The sequence below is a fragment of the Mandrillus leucophaeus genome, unplaced genomic scaffold (genome assembly GCF_000951045.1).
Source record: "Mandrillus leucophaeus isolate KB7577 unplaced genomic scaffold, Mleu.le_1.0 Scaffold120, whole genome shotgun sequence".
NCBI lineage: Eukaryota > Metazoa > Chordata > Mammalia > Primates > Cercopithecidae > Mandrillus > Mandrillus leucophaeus.
The window spans coordinates 1,654,202-1,675,551 of record NW_012100321.1 but is presented as its reverse complement, the minus strand read 5'-3'; the positions used below and the strand labels follow the sequence as shown (position 1 = coordinate 1,675,551).

General features: G+C 51.7%; 1 protein-coding gene across 1 annotated transcript in view; it reads right to left on the bottom strand.

The window, feature by feature from the left end:
• Positions 1-9,246, bottom strand: part of GLTSCR1 (glioma tumor suppressor candidate region gene 1) — a 43,448-nt gene extending 34,202 nt beyond the window's left edge. The window contains exons 1-5 of the mRNA XM_011970093.1: positions 9,144-9,246; positions 5,990-6,035; positions 5,844-5,886; positions 3,688-3,753; positions 5-298 (exon numbers count right to left, since the gene is read on the bottom strand). Coding sequence (XP_011825483.1) covers positions 5-298; positions 3,688-3,753; positions 5,844-5,886; positions 5,990-6,030 — 444 coding nt within the window. The 5' untranslated portion in view covers positions 6,031-6,035; positions 9,144-9,246. The remainder of the gene's footprint in view (positions 1-4; positions 299-3,687; positions 3,754-5,843; positions 5,887-5,989; positions 6,036-9,143) is intronic.
• Positions 9,247-21,350: the final 12,104 nt, after the last annotated feature.

Genomic DNA, 21,350 nt, shown 5'->3' with positions numbered 1-21,350 from the left:
CCGCCCCTCCAGCGCCTGTCGGGCCTGCTCCACCATCGGCAGGCTGCAGGGTGGGCAGCTGGAAGGGACCCAGGTCCAGCTCAGCCTCGGCCTCCAGCGTCTGCTCTGTGATGTTGGCCTCTTGGAGGCTCTGCTGGAGGATGTCACAGGGCTGGTCAGCGCCCCCACCGCCCCCGCCGCCGCCGCCTGGCGCAGGAGAGCCCAGGATGTCATCTTCCAGGAAGTCTAGGTCCACACTGGGGGCCGGCTGGTTGGGCTCTGGGTTCAGGTGGTTGCCAGAAGCTTCTTGCACATGGAGCTGGAGGCCAGGAAAGGTGGGAAGGAATAAGCTGAGGTTAGCAAGGGGCTAGGCTCAGGCCACAGCTGCAGCAAAGAATGCTGAGGTGACGGCAGTCATGTTCAAGAAAGAACATTCCAGCCTGGCATGGTGGCTCATGCTTGTAGTCTCAGCGCTTTGGGAGGCTGAGGTAGGAGGATGGCTTGAGCCAAAGAGTTCGAGACCAGCCTGGGCAACATACTGAGGCCCTGTCTCCATAAAAAAATTTTTAAAAAGAAAAATTAGCCAGGGGTGGTACCATGTGCCTGTGGTCTTAGCTACTTGGGAGGCTGAGGTGGGAGGATCACTCGAGTCCAGGAGTTTGTGGCTGCATTATTGGAGCTACGAGCGCACCAGCCTGGGCGACAGGGGCAAAACTCTGTCTGAGGAAAAAAGGAAAAAAAAAAAAAAAAGAAAGAAAGAAAAAAGAACATTCCACCTGCAAGTGGCTGGACCCGGGATCAAATCCCAGCTCTGCCAAGGCTTAGCTGTGTAACCTAGGGCGTGCTTGATCTGACCTCAGTTTCTCCACCTGTACCCATGAGTAAAATGTAATAAAAAAAAAAAAAGTATTCTTCAAGTCTAGGCACATTGACTCACGCCTATAATCTTAGCACACTGGGAGCCTGAGGTGAGAGGATCACTTAAGCCCAGGAGTTCCAGGCTACAGTGAGCTATGATTGTGTCACTGTACTCCAGCCTAAGTGACAAGAGTAAGACCCAGTGGGGCGCCCTCGGGACAGCTGCTGGTGATGGCCTCAGCTCATCACCACTGGTCCCGGCGCCCAACGTGATCCTGCATCGCACACCCATGCCCATCTAGCCCAAGCCCGCAGGGGTGCTGTCCCCCAATCTCTACCAGCTGATGCCCAGAAACCAAAAATAAAGTCTAGGCGCAGTGGCTCACACCTGTAATCCCAGCACTTTGGGAGGCAGAGGCAGGCGGATCACCTGAGACCAGGAGTTTGAGACCAGCCTGGCCAACATGGTGAAACACCATCTCTACTAAAAATATGAAAATTAGCTAGGCGTGGTGGCAGGCACCTGCAGTCCTAGCTACTCAGGAGGCTGAGGCAGGAGAATCGCTTGAACCCGGGAGGCGGTGCTTGCAGTGAGCCGAGATCGCACCACTGCACTCCAGCCTGGGTGACAGAGCAAGACTCTGTCTCAAACAAAACAAAACAAAAATAAATAAAAACAAGCAACTATTGTTTAAATAGTCAATACAGGCCTACGACACTTATCTGTAATTACAAAACCCAAAAAGCTCTAAGAACCGAGACTGTTTTCATAGCTCTGTTGGTAGCAAAACCTGACCAGAACCGACATGGCACTTTAGGTGGGATCCATTTATCTACATGATGTGACTTCCTACGTTTGGCCATCGAAAGGCAAGCGTGTGACATTACACACACCACACACATGGCACCACTTTTCCAGAATTTGAGAAATTCGAAATTCTGAAACACACCTGGCCCTATAGGTTTCCGACAAGCGGTCGTAGTCCTGGTGGAGAAAAGCTCACATCAGCAGCCGCTCCCATTTGTGAGCTTCTGTGCCAACCGCACTGTGAGTTCAATGCTTTTTGTTTTTTGGGATTTTTTTTTGAGACAGAGTTTCACTCTTGTTGCCCAAGCTGGTGGAGATCTTGGCTCACCGCAACCTCTGCCTGCTGGGTTCAAGCAATTCTCCTGCCTCAGCCTCCCAAGTACCTGGGATTACAGGAATGCGCCACCACGCCTGGCTAATTTTGTATTTTTGGCAGAGACAGGGTTTCTCCATGTTGGTCAGGCTGGTCTCGAACTCCCAACCTCAGGCGATCCGCCCACCTCGGCCTCCCAAAGTGCTGGGATTACAGGCGTGAGCCACCATGCCTGGACTCAATGCTTTTTAAGTGCTTTTCATGCTATCCTGGACTGCAACCCAGGACACGCATGGAAAAATATCAGTATGCATATGTGTGGATAGCCCCACAAACAATACTTATGATCCCGTTTTCCATCTCCACTAATACCTAACCAGATAACCCATCAAAACCTGCAGCTTCCAAGATTCTCAATAAATCCACATGGAGGGTTCACAGTAGCACCCTAGCAGGTGCACGAGAAGCATCTATCATCATCACTGTCATTATTATTGTGATTGTCCATGCTGTTGTTGGTGACAGTCCCATGAGGCGGGTGCTGCTCCCTTCCTCATTTCACAGATGAGGGGACTGCCTGGGTCAACCACTGGTGAGTAGAGGGGAGTGGCAGGCAGACAGGGTTCTGGCTCAGCCTCCAACCGACTGAGGACCAGGCAGGCCACTGTGACCCCCTGAGCTCTTAACTGCCAGATGGTCACAACCAACCTGCCTCCTGGGATGCCTGTGAAAATTCACCGACGTCACGCGCAGTGTTTAGAACCTGACCAGGGATCTTAGGGTATACAAAAATGGTGGTCATAGTAAGAAGTGTGATCACAAAAGAGTAACAGGATCACTGCTGTTACTGGGCCTGTAAATGGACCAACATTATATAATTACTGCATTTCCTCATCATTTATATTATGACACATAAGCTATTTGGAATATGATATTATAGCTGTGAGAACTAAATGAAGATGACAAGGAAGGGCCAGTCGTGTAAGTGTTTGGTGAATGCGTGTTCTGACGATGAAGAGGGAAGGTGGGAGGGTAAGGAGGGGGAATGAGGAAGGGGAGGCGGGGAGGGAGGAGGCCACAGGAAGAGTGGGGAAAGAAAAGGTGAAGGGGGGAAAGCAGCAACAGAAGAGGGAGAAAGAAGAAGGAGGTGGCCACCGTGGTGTGGACAACTGGCACTCAGTCATGGGACCGGCACAGTCGGGCACACAGTAGGTGCTCGATAAACGTCCTCTGCATTGGCCACTCTGGGCTTTGCTCAGCACCCGTCTTCACTGTCCAGGTGAAGACTGAAGTCTGCAGGTGAGGAGGCCCCTCCCCTAGGTCACACCCCGCCATGGCTGAGTTGGGCAGGACCCCAGGCCTCCCCCAGCCCTCTGCTCTCCAGAGGAGTACTCCTGTGAACCCCACAACCCACATCTGCTTCAGCTCCCCAGAACCACTCTGCACCAGCCGCCCCAGGGCCCCAAAGCCTCGGGGATCCTCACCTCTTCCCCGAGGGGCCTTGCAATGCACGGTCAGCCTTGCCCATGTTGGCCACCCTCAGGGCTCCCCAGCTCTGCTCCCTCCTGCACTGCCAGGGTGGTCCAGCCACCCTCAGAGGCCCACCCCCGCCCTCCTCCTGTCAACGGCCCTCAGGAGATGAGCCCAAGCCTCCCCTCTTGCCTTCAGGGCCCCCCTCCCACTGGCGGCCCCAACAGCTCAGGCGAAGATTGGGAGCCACGGCACTTACCCCAGGACCTTCATAGAAGGCACTTTGGGCCTCCCCGGGATTATCCAGGAGGTCATCACTGTCAAGCTGCAACAAGACCCACCCCATCCAAGGTCAAAGGTCAGCAGGGCAGGCCCATGCTCTGGAGCAGAAACCAATTTAGGGTCACTCGGGACAAAAAGACAAGGGTTAGGATGGGAGAGGGCTGGGGGTATGGGAAACTCTGGCCTCCGAGAAGAGGCCCAAAGGCAGGGGCTTGGGTGCCTGCCTAAAACCCAAGGCATCCCCAGCGCTGAGTCCCTGAGCCTGGCCTGCAAAACGATCCTGTGGTGACTGCCTTGAATTCCAGAATCCTGCCTCCACCACGCCTCTGCCCAAGCTGTGCCCTGCCATTGCCCCCAGTCTCTCCAGTAGCACAACCTTCAGCAGTGGTCACCTGTGGTCCAACAGCTCCTGTGCCTTCTCACTAAGTACTCTATTCCCAATGCAGCCTGAGTGCCTGACACGCCCACCATCCGGGCACCTGACAAGCCCTGCGGTGCCGTCTCTGGAAGGGCAGGGCCTTCTCGGATGCCGAGCACCATCCTTAGTGCCCAGAACAGGCCCTGGCATCCACGAATGTGCCCAGTGAATGTCTGGCTGTGGCTGGGGCTTCCCTAATTTCTTGTCCAGCTGGACATCTCTCCAGAACCCCAACTTGTACATCCACCAGCACCACCTGGACTTCCGGAATCTTCCCCAAATTTCCAACCTCAGAAAATGGCACCAGAATCCACTCAGTTGCCCAAGCCAAAATCCAGGAGCCATGGTGGACACTCTCTCCCCCTCAACATCGAGTCCACCAGCAACTCCAGCTGATGCCACCTCCCAGAGAGATCCCAAATCCAGTGCCGCATGCCTCCCCCACTGCCTGCATCATGGCCCAGGCTGCCATCATCCCATTGCTCATGCCTCTGCTCTACAAATTATTTGATAACTCTTCTTTCAAGAGGTGGAGCTCAATTCTCCTCCCTCTGAGTGCTGGCCAGACTGACTGATTAGCTTCTAGTGAATACAGTGTGATGGGAGGAAGGGCGTGGGACTTTGGAGACTGCATCATTAAGGGCACTGCGGGTTCCTTCTGTGTTCTCTCTCGGATTACTCATTCTGGGGGAAGCCAGCTGCCATGCTGTGAAGACACTCAAGCAGCACTATGGAGAGGCCCCCGTGGTGAGGAGCTGAGGCCTCCTGCCAACAGCCACGGGAATAAGTCCTGGTGGAAGCACATCTGCCAGCCCCAGTCAAGCCTTCAGATGACTGCAGCCCCAGCCCACAGCTTGACTACAACCTCATGAGAGTCCCTGAGCCTGAACCACCCAGCTAAGCTGCTCCCAGATTCCTGACCCTCAGGCACTGCAAGAGCTCTAACAATTGTTGAAGGTACTGCATGCTGGCATAATCTGTTACACAGCCATAGATACTGATACAGCTGCTCAGAGCTCAACAGACTTCTACTTTTCCCCATTTTGTTCTGTTCTCTGGGCAGCAAATCAAATATGGCATTCTCCTGTTTAAGAGCCCATCAGAGCTGCCTGTCACATTCAGAATAAAAATAACAACTCCTCTATTGGGCTTCCAGGCCTGCATAACCTGGTGGTTTTTACCTACTACAGTCTCACCTCCTACTAGTTTCCCCTTCAGGTTGGCCCCACCAGCCTCCTTTCTGTTTCTCAACCATGCCAAGCTCTCTCCCACCTTTGAACTTGATGTTCCCCCTGCCAGGAGCACCGGCCCTGGCCACCTTGCTGTGATCCTTCAGGTCTCACCTTCAATGTTAACTCCCTCGTGGGACCCTCTCTGACCACACTATCTAAAGGAGCCCCTGGGACTCATTTATTTTCTTTTAAACCTCTTTCATTGTGCAAATGACATTATTATTTTTTTATCATACTCTACATGGTACTTTTCACCATGACCTTTATTAGTGACTGGTTTCTTTGTTTACCAAGGAAGTGTCCATGGCAGGAGGACAGGGATTTACCATGAGTTTTGCTCATTGCCGTAACTCCAGTGCCTGGCGTTAGAAGCCACAAGGCAGATGGCTACTGCATCAAGGGGACGTGTCTCTCCCTGTCCCTCACTCCCAATTATACAGCCGCCCCCACATAGGGAATGCCTCTCCCTGCGCCCAAGCTTACCTTCTCAGATCCATGCAAGAAGTCATTGAGGGCCTGTGGATCACTGGAAGAGAAGAGGAAGAGAAGCTGAGGAGGTAAGGAGCTGGGGAGGGGAGGGAAGGGAGGGGGTGAGACAGAGGGCAGGGGGTCGGGAGCCCGTTACTCACCAAATCACGTCTAGTAAGCATCTCCCATCCTCATCATCCATCGCCACTGGATGGGGTGGGGTCAGGAAGAGGGCGAGGGAGACAAGGTTAGATTTTGGCAGCTTGCCTGGCCCCCTCCCTTCAGGGGAACCCCCTGGAGGGGGTCAGAGTTTCTGTTCCCTTGAGTTCATGGGGATAGACGGGGACAAGGAATACCCCCAGGTGCCCTCCCAGCCAGAAACCCCTGACCAGGGACAGGGTCCTTTTCCTCCCGCTCTGACTCTCCCAGCACCTGATGATGATGATGATGATGATGATGGTATCAACCAAGACTAAGTGGGTCCTGACTGTGCCTCACACACACTAAGCTAATCCTCAGGATATCCCAGGAGGGGCCCCACGGTCCGTACTTTGCAGATGAGAACTGGAGGCACTGGGAGGGTCATCCTCCGTCTCCCAGCAAGCAGGCAGCAAAGCCAGGCCTGGAACCTAGGAATCCTGGCTCCTGAGCCCTGCTCTTCACCACCCTGCTGTCTTGCCTCCCCAGACATGGGGCGTGTGGTGGGGGTCTGTCCTACATATAAACAGGTGAAGCAGTGAGGGAGCCAGTGTAGACAACAAGAAGGGCTTTGTGGCTCAAGGCTCTGAGTGGCCCTTGAAGACATCTGCAGTGTGTTCCCGAGGAAGGGGAGGGTGGTGGGAAGCTGAGGCAGAAGCAAGGGAAAGGGGCTCATGAGGAGGGGAGTTCTGAGTCAGAGAAGCCACCGGGGTAAGGCTGAGCCCCATGGTCTGAATGATGAGGATGAGGATGGCTAACATTTGTCGAGCACTCGCTAGGTGCCAGGCACTGTCTGAGCACTTCAGCAATGTTAGCTTGTTCCACCCCCATAGGGAAGGGATCGTTATTCCCATCTGACTCCCATCTGACACCAAGGGAAGCAGGTATTCTCTGTTATTTATTTACCCATCCACCCTCACATCCACCTAGCCTTCCCTCCCTTCAAACACCCCTCCAAATATTCCTCCAACCCTCCAAAACATCCCTCCCTTCCCTGCCTCCATCCACTCATCCACTTCTTTATCTTTCCAAACATCCCTCCGAACATCCAACCAGCCCTCAGAAACATTTAACTAGACAACTCTCCCTCCAAAGCTTCCTCCTTCCTCCCTCCAGCCATCAGTCTCTTCCTCCCTCCATCCTTCCATCTACCTACCCATCCCTCCATTCTTCCATCCATCTAGCTACCCATCCTCCATCCTTCCATGCATCTACCTACCCATCCTCCATCCCTCCATCCATCCATCTACTCATCCCTCCATCCTTCCATCCATCTACCCATCCCTCCATCCTTCCATCCATCTACCCATCCCTCCATCCTTCCATCCATCTACTCACCCATCCCTACATCCTTCCATCCACTTACCTATCCATCCCTCTATCCTTCCATGCATCTACCTACCCATCCTTCCATCCTTCCATCCATCTACCTACCCATCCCTCCATCCTTCCATCCATCTACCTACCCATCCTCCATCCTTCCATCCATCTACCTACCCATCCTCCATCCTTCCATCCATCCACCGACCCATCCCTCCCTCCTTCCATCCATCTACCTACCCATCCCTCCCTCCTTCCATACATCTACTACCTATCCTCCATCCTTCCATCCATCTACCTACCCATCCCTCCATCCTTCCAGCCATCTACTCACCCATCCCTCCATCCTTCCACCCATCTACCTCCCCATCCCTACATCCTTCCATCCACCTACCTATCCATCCTTCTATCCTTCCATGCATCTACCTACCCATCCCTCCATCCTTCCATCCATCCACCTACCCATCCCTCCCTCCTTCCATCCATCTACCTACCCATCCCTCCCTCCTTCCATCCATCTACCTACCCATCTCTCCATCCTTCCATCCACCTACCCATCCCTCCCCCTCCATACTTCCATCTACCCACCCACCCCTCCATCCTTCCATCCATCTACCCACCCATCCCTCCATCCTTCCACCCATCTACTTCCCCATCCCTTCATCCTCCATCCATCTACCTAACCATCCCTCCATCCTTCCACCATCTACCTACCCATCCCTCCATCCTTCCAAGCTTCCATCCAAACACCCCTCCTTCCCTTCTGTCAAATACCCACACAGACCCATCCTTCCAGTCACTCATCCCTTTGTCGCTTCCTGTACCCTCTGCCCCCCTCTCCTCCCAATGACACATACAATACACAATGGAAAAGAAGACCTGATCCCTGAATGGTGGGAATTTACAGCTCAGGACCGTGGAGTTCCCTTACCCTCTTTTTTCGTTAGGGTAGGGGGTCCCAAACCTCACTGATGACATGACAACTGCCATGGGTCACCATCCCCACCCAAAAACCTCACATATAAAATCTTACATGAACTCTCAGCTGGTACACAGTCTCTTACCCTGACAGCATACTCTGAACTTCCCTAACGGGGGCCTCCCCAGTGCCACCCCCAAGTCGTCCATCCCCAGTGCTCAGTGACATAATGAAGAGCCCTGGCCAGGGACCTCCCACAGTAGGTTGGGGGGTATTTGCTGAATCATACTGTGAAAAATCTGATGACACATGCATGTTTCACGCCAAAACATGCATGTGGGTAAGAAATGTGACACATACTTTTCCAGGGTTCACGGATCCCCCTCCCTGCAGCACAGACAGAGACACATGCATCCCCAGAGCCCCACATGCCAATTACTCTCCTTCTCAGGGGTTGGCTGTGGGGACTGTCCCCAGGGCTCTTGCTGCCTCAGGAAGTGGTGAGGACGTGCTCTCACCTGCTCCATATCCCAGCCCCACCAGGCTTCCTCCCGCTGTGTCACCAGATCCATGACCTATGAGCCCCTTCCCTCCCCAACCCACTCATAGAAGGCACGCAAAGGCACGGTCTGCAAAGAATCTGGAGAAAAGTGGAAAGGGGCAGGGAGAAAGATTTTGCCTGCGCTAATGCAGAGGCAGGGTGATGGCCCAATGACCCAGGGGGCCCAGGTGGGAGAAGAAAGAGCCGGAGACACTGCTTAGCCAGGCTCTTCCAGGAAGGAATGCTCCTTCCTCATCCAGAGGCCAAGGTGGTGCTCGGGAGGTGGAATGAGAGACGGTTGCCCCTCCAGGAATAACAGAGATGCTTCGCTGGTTACCTGCGCTACAAACGAATCATGAAGGGAAGGAGGGGCGTGTCCACTCCAGGTCTACGCGGGGCCCCCAGCTGGGGACTTGGTAAGGGTCCTCTTGGGGGCCAGCTGTGGAGAAAATGAGAGACAGACAGTGAGTGAGAAAGTCAGTGAAAAGGAAAAAGACGTGGTCACAGATGGACAGAGCTATAGGAGGTAGGTGGGAGAGGGATGGACAAAGGAGGGGGACGGAACAGAGATGGGAGGCTGAAAAGGTGACATTCAAGGGAAGTTTAAAAAGTTTAAAATCACACAAAATAGCTGGTGCAGTGGCTCACGCCTGTAAATCCAGCACTTGTGGAGGCTGAGGCAGGAGGATCACTGCAGCCCAGGAGTTCAAGACCAACCTGGCTAGGCAACACAGCGAGATCTTGTCTCCATAAAAAGAAATTTTTTTGGCTGGGCATGGTTGCTTGCCTGTAGTTCCAGTTACTCGAGAGGCTGAGGCAGGAGGATTGCTTGAGCCCAGGAGGTCAAGGATGCTGCGAGCTAGGATAGTGGCACTACACTCCAGCCTGGGCGACAGTGAGACCCTCTCTCAAAAATAAAAAAATCTGGTGGGCGCAGTGGCTCACCCCTGTAATCCCAGTGCTTTGGGAGGCCGAGACAGGCGGATCACAAGGTCAGGAGATCGAGACCACCCTGGGTAACACGGTGAAACCCCGTCTCTACTAAAAATACAAAAAAGTGGCCAGGCGAGGTAGCGGGCGCCTGTAGTCCCAGCTACTTGGGAGGCTGAGGCAGGAGAATGGCATGAACCCGGGAGGCGGAGCTTGCAGTGAGCCGAGACTGCACCACTGTACTCCAGCCTGGGTGACAGAGCGAGACTCCATCTCAAAAATAAAAATAAAATAAAATAAAAATAAAAAAATTAAATCGAACAAAACCACACTATACATACTATTATCCCGTATATATACTACATATGTGTGGCACATACACTATAGCACATAACATTACACTGTGTCATTTACTGGTACTTCAGTCTAACAAAATACAGCCAATTCTTGCTATTTGCAGTAGTGAGGTTCTAGAAAGTCACCGTGAACACTAAGCCGCTGCTCCTGGGGAAAATACAATTCTAGGTTCCTGCCAGGCTCTGGCCACAATATTTTCGCCCATCAATCAATACATCACCTTGACTTATATGCGTTTCTGTCTGAAGACATCTTATTTAATCTGTATTGTTGATTCATTCACATTGAACTCACGGCCAACAGGACTATAACTCCTACCTGAAGGAAGCTTCTCTAACACAGGTATTTTCTCCAGAAGGCACATCACAGCCTCACTGCCCTTAGGAACACTAGATTTCTACACCCTGCTTGGAGCCATTTTATTTTATTTATTTGTAGTTTTTGTGAGTCTTGCTCTGTCACCCAGGCTGGAGTGCAGTGATGCAGTCTTGGCTCACTGCAACCTCCGTCTCCTGGGTGCAAGTGATTCTCCCACCTCAGCCTTCCGAGTAGCTGGGATACAGGCGTATGCCACTGCACCCGGCTAAGTAGAGACAGAGTTTCATCATATTGGCCAGGCTGGTCTCAAACTCCTGACTTGAAATGATCCACCCTCCTCAGCCTCCCAAAGTGTTGGGATTACAGGAGTAAGCCACCGCATCTGGCCTAGGAGCCATTTTAAACAGAGAAATCACCAATAAGAAGCACAAAGACAGTCGGGCGCAGTGGCTTATGCCTGTAGCCTGGCACTTTGGGATGCTGAGGTGGGCAAATCACTTGAGGCCAGGAGTTCGAGACCAGCCTGGCCAACATGGCAAAACCCTTTAGTCTCTACTAAAAATAGAAAAAATTAGCCAGGCGTGGTGGCGGGTGCCTGTAGTCGCACCTACTCAAGGGACTGAGGCACGAAAATCACTTGAACACAGGAGGCGGAGCTGCTTGCAGTGAGCCGAGATCGTGCCACTTGCACTCCAGCCTGGGTGACACAGCGAGACTCCATCTCAAAAAAAAAAAAAAAAAAAAAAGACTCACAAAGATATGAAAAATGTGGCACTAAATCGATTGCAAAAAGGACACTGCTTTGCAATCTGAGCTGAAACAAGACATCAGAGTGCTGCTTGGCCCGACCTCAGCTGGGAACCTGCATGTCAGGCAGCTCAATTTTTCTGGCCACTCTACCCACTTCTGCAAATGACCAGCACCGTTTTGGGGTTACCTATTTTCGCAAGTAGGTGAATTCGCAAATACGGGATCTGTGAAGGACGAGGACTGACTGTGACAATAAAACAACCACTGATTGCGGGCCTGCTATGTGCTGGGTGCTGGTTTAGGTACCCCGCACGTACAACTCATTCGCCTTCCCTAAATCCCCAGAGGCAGGTGCTTCTGTGATCCCTACACAGTAGATGAGGAAATAGGCTCAGAGAAGTTAGTCATCTGGCCGAGATCCTGTAGCTGGTAAGGGGTCAGGCTGGGATTTTTTTTTTTTTTTTGACTCTTGTTGCCCATACTGGAGTGCAATGACGCGATCTCGGCTCACTGCAACCTCTGCTTCCTGGGTTCAAGTGATTCTCCTACCTTAGCCTCCCGAGTAGCTGGGATTACAGGCATGCACCACCATGCCCAGCTAATTTTTTATATTTTTAGTAGAGACAGTTTCACTATGTCAGCCAGGCTGGTCTGAACCCCTGACCTCAGGTGATCCGCCCCCCTTGGCCTCCCAAAGTGCTGGGATTACAGGTGTGAGCTACTGCGCCCTGCCCAGGCTGGGATTTGAGCCCAGGCAGGCTCACTGCAGAGGCCTCGCCCTTAACCACTACCCCACAGGCGACCATCTCCTGCTACTTCTCTCGTAGGATCTGAAACAAATACAGCAGAATGTTCAGGCACTATTGCGGGGCTGGGTGACGGAGGTATGCGTCTCTGTTATCATTTTATGAATGCCTGGGATCTTTCAGATTGGAAAAGGAGATAAAGGGACTGGCATGGAAGAGGGAGGAAGGGACAGGAGTGGCAAGTGGCTTTCTCTCTTCCTCTCAGGTCCTGATCCCAGAAAGATCTAGAAAGCAGATGTCGCAAGACCCTGGAACACAGGATTCTTTTCCTCTGGAATGCGGGTGCCCCGCTCCTGGCCTGGAGGTGTGCATGAGCTCCCAAGACGAAGGGTTCACGTCTGTTCATGCCTCCTCCCTGGCTCTGGTAGGTGTGGCCCAAGCTCTGTGCACGACCTACCTACCAGCAGAATTAGAGACCGGAGGGGGTGCAGCTCCCGTGGGGCTTCTGCAAACCAGTCCTGAGGCTGAATTTTGAAGTGGAGGCCGAAGAGCTCTCTCTGCGGATTTTCTATTTGTGTGCTTTCATTCCAATGACAACATTAAAGACGTGAACGGGAATGTCCTGGGGAGAGGGACACGTTCCGTGTTGTGACCAAGCTGTGTCTACGTGAGTGTTCAGAATTTAACAGCTCGGGTTTCTGTGTTTCAACACAGGAAAATTTCACTTCAAAAAACGAAAAAGGAGGGAGGTGTGGGTAGCTCACACCTGTAATCCCAGCCAAGGCAGGGAGGCTGAGGCAGGAGGATGGCTTAAGCTCAGGAGCTGGAGAACCAGCCTGGGCAACACAGTAAGACCTCATCTCTACCAAAAAATTTAAAATTGGCCGGGGGTGGTGGTGGGCCCCTGTGGTCCAAGCTACTCGGGAGGCTGAGGTGGGAGAATCGCTTGAGCTAGAGAGGCCGAGGCTGTGGTGAACCAAGATCGCACCACTGCCCTCTGGCCTGGGCGACAGACTGAGACTCCATCTCAAAAAGAAAAGAAGGCCGGGCGTGGTGGCTCACACCCATAATGCCAGCACTTTGGGAGGCCGGGGTGGGCAGGTCAACTGAGGTCAGGAGTTCAAGACCAGCCTAAAGTACAAAACTTAGCTGGGCGTGGTGGCACACACCGGTAATCCCAGCTACTCAGCAGGCTGAGGCAGAAGAATTGCTTGAACCCAGGAGGCAGAGGCTGCAGTGAGCTGAGATTGCACCACTGCACCCCAGCCTGGACGACAGAGCTCCAAAAAAAAAAAAAAAAGAAATTGGGCGAGGGGCTGGGGTTGCTGCCTGCGCATGCTCACAGCAGGAATCAAGTGCATCTTGACCAATTCTGAGGCTCCCATCCCTGGGCTGCCACTTCCCATTCCCAGCCGTGTACCCTAAGACAAGTTACTCATCCCCTCTGTGCCTCAGTTTCCCCATCTGGAAAATGGAGGAGGATAACACTATGTCCTCCATGGGACTGTTACATAGGAACATCTTTAATCCATGTCCTAAAGCACTCTGTAGGCGGTGTGCACGCTAGTCGTGATCATTTTAACTGCCACTGTTGATGCTATCTAGTGGGGCGACTCCCAGAGATTTTGGGCCACAGCCCAGTGAGGCTGGACAGAAGTCCCTGGCCCCACTTTGGTGCTGTTTGCCACACGTGGCCTATGTGTGTATTTGGAATGGTTAATAGATCCCCTGCTTCAGCCAGGTACCGGGGTTCTTTGAATCCTTCCAAACACCTGGTATTACCCCCATTTTGCAGATGAGATAAACGCAGTGGAAAAGAGCGGTTTTGGGGGTGCTGCGGCACCTGCACTGTGTGCACCCACACCAGGCCAGCTAGGTGTCTTGTTGCTCTCAACCCAGCAGGCAGAGGAAGCCTTTCAAGACACACATGAAGATTAAAAACACAAAAAAATCAGCCAGACATGGTGTTGCACACCTGTAATCCCAGCTACTCAGGAGACCGAGGCAGGAGAATTGCTTGAACCCAGGAGTTCTAGGCTGCAGTGAGCCGTGATCATGCCACTGTACTCCAGCCTGGGCAACAGAGCGAGACCCGTATCAAAAAAAAATAAAACAAAACCAAAATTTTAACATCAAATATCATACATCTGTCTGATGGTTTGGTTGTTTACTGTGTATCTCCTCTACCAAAATATCCCCCAGGACAGGAACCTTTGCTTGTTTTGTCCCCTGCAAGATCCCTGGGACTGGCATGGTATGGGGCATACAGTAGGAGCTCAACAAGTATCTGTGGGATGAATGAACGAATGTGCAGAGGAAATTAAACAAATGCTTTCTTTTTTTTTTTTTTTTTTTTTGAGACGGAGTCTCGCTCTGTCGCCCAGGCTGGAGTGCAGTGGCCGGATCTCAGCTCGCTCACTGCAAGCTCTGCCTCCCGGGTTCACGCCATTCTCCTGCCTCAGCCTCCCGAGTAGCTGGGACTACAGGCGCCCACCACCTCGCCCGGCTAGTTTTTTGTATTTTTTTAGTAGAGATGGGGTTTCACCGTGTTAGCTAGGATGGTCTCGATCTCCCGACCTCGTGATCCGCCCGTCTCGGCCTCCCAAAGTGCTGGGATTATAGGCTTGAGCCACCGCGCCCGGCCAACAAATGCTTTCATTTGTTCAAGAGGCAACCTGCTGAAATGTACATTTAGTAGGCACCTACTGTGTGTCTGGTGGGGGGTTGCTAAGGACAGCAAAAGGGCAGAAGCAGACCCCATTCTGGCTTGGGGAGCATGGCCGGTGGTTCTCAGCCAGGGAGGGTGCTGGAGAACCTTCTCCTACCCCCACAATCAGAAACTTTTGAAGCAGTGACTGAGGTTGCAGGGTGGGGTTGGGGGATGGGGGACAGAAGCTTTGGGAGCCATCACATAGTTCCCCTGAGTCCCAGAAGAGGGCGGACATGTGGACAGAGCTACAGCCAACCCACCGGGCATACACATGAGCGAGAAGCCAGCCTCTGCCACCAGGAGCCATTGCAAGCCAGGCTCACTCGTCACTGCGGCATCACAAAGCTGAAGCTGCCTGGCACACCCCGAAGAGCTCGCACTGCCTGAGTGCTTCTGGGTACCAGCCCCTGTGCTCACTCCATATCCACCGATCCCTCCCCATCCCCACGGAAGCACTGCTGACGCACATCTTACAGGAAAAGGAGACTCGGAGGTGGTCGGGACACTTGCCCCAGGTCGTACCATGGCACCAGAATTTGAACTCAGACCCTGTGATTCTGAAGACCTCACTCCTCACCACCACGCTATAAAAAGCAGGAAAGGCCGGGCCTGAAAACCACAACCAGCTCCAGAGAACAGCCATGACGCAACAATGACACAGTGTCCTTCCAGAAAATTGTGTGAATTTCTCCTCCACTTGTAATGCAATCGGAGTTTTGCGCTGTCATCAGGAGCTGTGCAGAAGCCAGGCTGCTAGCAGGATACGGAATTAAAAGGGCCGACTAAGCTCCACAAACAGGCGGATTTTAATTTCCCAATACAAACTGGAGTAACCCTTAGGTTGCTTGCCAGTAATAAAAAGTCTCCAGAATGGTATCAGGAAGTGCAGATGATGTGGCAAAGTCTATCCGTTGCTTTTTAAAACACCATTTCCCCACCTCTCCTCCTCTGCTCACAGAAGCCTGACTCTGTGCAGGGTAACACTTGCCAACGCTAAGATGTAAACAAAGACTGTTCTAGGCCAGTCTCTCAAACTCTGGGTCACGCCTTTGAAGGTTGTGAAATCAAATTAGCAGGTTGTGACCAGGAACTGCTTTAAATAATTAAACAGCATGGAAAAGAATGGAATGGAATGGAAAGGAATAGAAGATATTAACGTGTACTATACATGGTAAGAGTGAGCATTTGAGAAATTGCTTTTAATAATGTGTGTGTGTGTGTGTGTGTGTACTGCGACACACAGAAACATATTTTGGACTGTCAGTTGTGGTCAAAATAGCCTTAAAATAATCGAACTAAGCCAGAGGCACTCCCACCTCCTTTATCAGACACTCACTTTCCCAGCCTTTCTTTCAGTTAGAGTAAACACGGTGCTGCAAATAGTAAAAACTGAAGTGTACAGACAGGTTCTGCTCAGTGAGACTTTCAGGGAAGATTCAGGGAAAGTTTTTCTTCCAGAATACAAAGACAGAGTTTTTCCAGAAAGACAGTCTTTTGCTCCTGCTTCCAGTTTTGAATACAGTTGAGATGACTAGAGCTATGGCAGCCATTCTGCAACCATGAGGCAACAAACCTGAGGCTGAAAAGCCCGCCAGCAGAGGATGGTTGATGGGAGCTGACAAAAAGACCGTGTTCCTTTTTTTTCTTTTGAGACGGAGTCTCGCTCTGTCGCCCAGGCTGGAGTGCAGTGGCGCGATTTTGGCTCACTGCAACCTCCGCCTCCCAGGTTCAAGTGACTCTCCTGCCTCAGCTTCCTGCGTAGCTGGGATTAGAGGCGCCCACCACCACGCCCGGCTACTTTTTGTATTTTTAGTAGAGACGAGGTTCACCACGTTAGCTAGGCTGGTCTCAAACTCCTGACCTCTAGTGATCTGCCCACCTCGGCCTCCCAAAGTACTGGGATTTCAGGTGTGAGCCACCGCACCCGGCCTGACTGTATTAATAACTTTTCATGGGCTGCCCGCCTCCAAACTTGTTAATCCTTATGGTTTAAGCCATTATTTGGTTTCCCATTATTTGCAGACAAATACAACCTGATGCAAAAGAGCTTCCATTTCTGGATTATCTTTGCAGCCCACGGCAAGGCCTCTTACATGGGTCAAGGGCTGCTCTTTGTGTTTCACTGATTAAGAAGAAAGGAAGCTACTCAGGAGGCTGAGGCAGGAGAATGGCATAAACCCAGGAGGCGGAGCTTGCAGTGAGCCGAGATCCGGCCACTGCACTCCAGCCTGGGTGACAGAGTGAGACTCCGTCTCAAAAAAAAAAAAAAAAAGAGAGGTCAAAAGAAATAGGAGAGGGCTGGTGGAAAGGGGATCTGAAACAAAGGCCACTATGGTTGATTGCAAAGTGGCCAGAAATTCTCCTCCCTTGCCCCACACTCTTTGTAGCTCCTCCTATTAAGAAGAGGGGTCTATGACTTCAACCCTTGACCCTGGGCTGGCTTCTTGACTTGCTCTGGCCGACAGCATGTGGTGGAAGTGATGGTGTGTGATTCTTTTTTCAGATGGAGTCTTGCTTTGTCCCCCAGGTTGCAGTGCAGTGGCACAATCTCAGCTCACTGCAACCTCCACCTCCTGCGTTCAAGCGATTCTCCTGCCTCAGCCTCCTGATTACCTGGGATTACAGGCACCCGCCACCACACCCACCTAATTTTTGTATTTTTAGTAGAGACGGGGTTTCACCATGTTGGTCAGGCTGGTCTCGAACTCCTGACCTCGTTATCCACCCGCCTTGGCCTCCCAAAGTGCTGGGATTACAGGCATGAGCCACCGCGCCTGGCCGACGGTGTGTGATTCTGAGCCTGGCACACTTCCACTCTTTGCCCAGCTGCCAGGTGAAGAAGCCCAGGCTGGCCTGCAAAAGGATGAGAGCCACGTGCCCATCACCCCATCACCCCAGCCAACAGCCAGCCAAGCCCTAGACGCAGAGTCACCAGCTGCCCGACAGCTGACTACAGACACCCAGCCCAGGCCAGAAGCACTTAGCTACGCCCAGTCCAAATTCTAACCGTTGGGATCATGGTTTTCCTTTCTCTGTTTATTATTGTTTTGATTTTCTAAGACAGGGTTTCGGTCTGTTGCCCAGGATGGACTGCAGTGGTGCAATCACAGCTCACTGCAGCCTTGACTTCCTGGGCTCCAGGGATCCTCCCACCTTAGCTTCCTAAAGAGCTGGGACTGCAGGCGCACGCCACCACACCTGGTTAATTTTTTGTAGAAAAATTAACTATGCAGCCCAGGCAGGTCTCAAATGCCTGGGCTCAAGTGATCCTCCCATTCTGACCTCCCAAAGTGCTGGGATTACAGACATGAGTCACTGTGCCCGGCCAGGGCTGTGCGTTATATAGTGACAGCTCACTGATACAGCTCTCTCTGGGGACTAGGAACCAAGTTTGACCCCACACCTGACTCATCCAAGTTTTATCCCTCTCACCTCCCAAATCTCTCCAATCAGCACCTTCCTGTCTATGACCACTATTCTGGCCCAAATCTAGGCCCTACCGTTTCTTCATTACCCAGCCTGGGTTCACATTTGGCTTATTCACATCTGGCTGCTCCTGCCATTAAAATACTCAAAAGCTTCCCTACCGATTAGTAAATAAATGTTGCCCAAGCAGCCTCGGCTCCTCCTATATGCCTTCCCTGCGCTGGACACCGAGATGGCATGTCCAAACGACCATAGGAAGCCCTCCTCCTAGGCCCGGCTCCCTCTGGCCTCTGCCCCTCCCCGCCAATCCCCTTCCTCACTGGCCACTGGCTGGACCTGCCCAAACTATGAGTCCAACCTCTGCCTGGGCCACGTGGCTACGAGTCCCACTGTTTGGGAGTCTGGGTGTTTGACTGGGTCAGATTCTGTCCCATGAGCCCTTGGCTATGGCCACCTCCGACTTCATCATCTTCGTCACCCCCGCCAAGTTTGCTGAGTGCTTACTAAATGCTTCATCTTACTTCATTTCATTCTCACAGCAACCCCATAAAGCAGATGCCATTATCCTCATGCCCATTACACAGATGAGGAGACTGAGCCAGAGGGTTGGGTACTTGTCCAAGGTCACCCAAGAGCGAGAATTTGAACCCAGCTGAGACTCCTAAGCCCATGGGAACTACATGATGGGTGCCAGCCTGGCCATCTCCCCCTCCCCCCCAGTAGCAGGGGTGTACTGTGACAGGTTCCCCACCTCCGCCAGTTGCCCAGGCCAGGTCCTCTACCCCTTTCGTTGTCCTGAAATGCCTCGAATGAGTCATTCCCGTGCACCTTGGTCAGACAGACAAATGAGGTGATGCGTTCACCTGGTACATGGACTTAACATGCTATGACGCCAAGAAGTTAAGCTCTTAGGATGTATTTCCAAGGTGTTTGTAGTGAGTTGAATGGTGGCCCCCACCACAAAAAATATGTAAACATCCTAGAACCTGCGGATGTGGCCATCCTTATTTGGAAAAAAGGGTCTTCGTAGATACAATTAGATTAACAATTTTGAGATGAGACTGTCCTGGATTATCTAGGTAGGCTCAAAATCCCATGATAAATGTCCTCTTAACAGCAAAGAAGTCACAGAAGAGCAGAAGGCCAAGTGAAGAAGGAGGCAAAGCTTAGTATCACGTGGCTACCAGCCAAGGACCACCTAGAGCTCCAGGGGCTGGACCAGGTGAAGAAGGCTCTAGGCTCCTCCCTAGAGCCTCCCAAGGGAGCACAGCTCTGACCACCCCAGTGGCCCTGCTGACACCCTGATTTTGGACTTAGGGCCTCTGGAACTATACGAGAATAGCTTTCGGTTTTAAGATCCCGCATCTGTAGTATTTGCTACGGCAACAATGGGAAACTAATGTACATGTAAGTTTCTAAGACAGAGAGGCATATAATATGTACTGAGTATAGAACATATATATGTAGTCTGGGCAACACAATGAGACCCCATCTCTACAAAAAATTTTACAAATTAGCCAGGTGTGCTAGTGTGCACCTTTGGTCCCAGCTACTTGGGTAGCTGAGGTGTGAGGATTGCTTGAGCCTGGGAGGTTGAGGCTGCAGGGAGCCATGATCATGCCACTGCATTACAGCCTGGGTGACAGAAGGAGACCCTGTCTCAAAAAAGAAAAAGAAAAGAAAAAAAAAAAGAAAAGAGAAGAAAACGTGTGTGTGTGTGTGTGTGTGTGTGTGTGTGTTTGTATGCACCACCATGTACAGCTGCACAGGTTGTTCACTGCACAAAGGGATCCAAAGGGGCAAGTGGGGCATCAAGTCCAGTCCAGGTTCTGCTCACACCTATGAGCCCCAGACAAGGGTAGCATCCACATGGAGAAAGGAGTCCTCTTTCGCATTTCATACAAATGACACACCACAGAGTCATGCCCTCTCGGACAAGCACCGTTTTCAATTGCATGCAAAAGCCCTGTAAGAGCTGGCTGGGCCCTGGATATGTAGCCTCTTGCATGATGTGTCTATTTCAAAGCTAGAAAAGGAAAACGGGAAAAAAATGTTGATTCTTCACCCACCTCCACCCCTGTTGGGAAAGACAGAGAAAAAGCAATTTGAAGAGCAATTAAAATCTATACCATCTTTATTTTTAGTGACCTTTAGAGCTCTAAAATCATTGAATTAGTTTAAACAAATAAAGTGGGCTCCATGAAGCTTAGATTGCTCATAAAGCGACTGATGTCTAGCTCCTAAAAGCCTATTTTATACAGGTAGTTACAAACTAGAAACGTTTTGTGTGTCTTCTCTTTTCCCTTTTTACATTTGACGCTGTTCTAAATACAGCTATAAAGCTGCAGCCTTGCCAAGAAAACCAGGTATCTCAAAAGGGTTTGGATTTTTCTCAATGCTGGCTCATGAGAAACAGGAAAAACCCTGGGAGAGGGTGAAGCACAGGCATTCGGGGTGGGTGACGGGAATACAAAAGAAATGATTATGTTCACCGGACACAGGTCATCAGGCAATGAAGCAGGCTTCGCATTCAGGGAAAAAAATGCCGCTAAGAGAAGCAAAGGGGAAACAAACGTTCCCCAAGACGTGCACATGGGTTTGTAGACCACTGGTTCCTAATATAGATCTGGGAATCTGGGAATCGGCAGGTCCCGGTGTGGCCTGAGACTCTGCATTTCTAACGAGTTCCCAGGTGATGCTGATACTGCTGGCACAGACCACACTCTGTGAACCACTGTTCTAGAAGCTGCTTCTTCTTTTTTTATTTTTTTATTTTTTGAGACGAAGTCTCATTCTGTCACCCAGGCTGGAGTGCAGTGGCATGATTTCAGCTCACTGCAAACTCTGCCTCCCGGGCTCAAGCGATCCTCCCGCCTCAGCCTCCCAAGTAACTGGGATTACAGGCACCCGCCACCACGCCTGGCGAACTCCTGACCTCAAGTGATCTGCCTGTCTCAGCCTCCCCCAAAGTGTTGGGATTACAGGCATGAACCACCATGCCCGGCGTAGAAGCTTCAGTCTCTTCAGTTTTCCTTCCAGGGTTCTTGTTCTTGTATCAAACACAAGCCACCAGCTCCTGGTCAAGGTCCAGGCCCCTGACCAAGTAGTCCCACCAAGTCTTCTCTGAGGCTCAGGAGGGCTAATTTAGAAGTTGCCCAGGATCTGGTAAACACTTCCAACCCCAACATCCTGGTCAACAGAGGACGGACCATAGTGAGTGAAGACCCCGGCTCCTTGGCCAGAAACATTCTTCCTCGGACTCCCTTGCGGCTCAGAATGGATATGGGAAAGTTTTCACCTTTGGCTA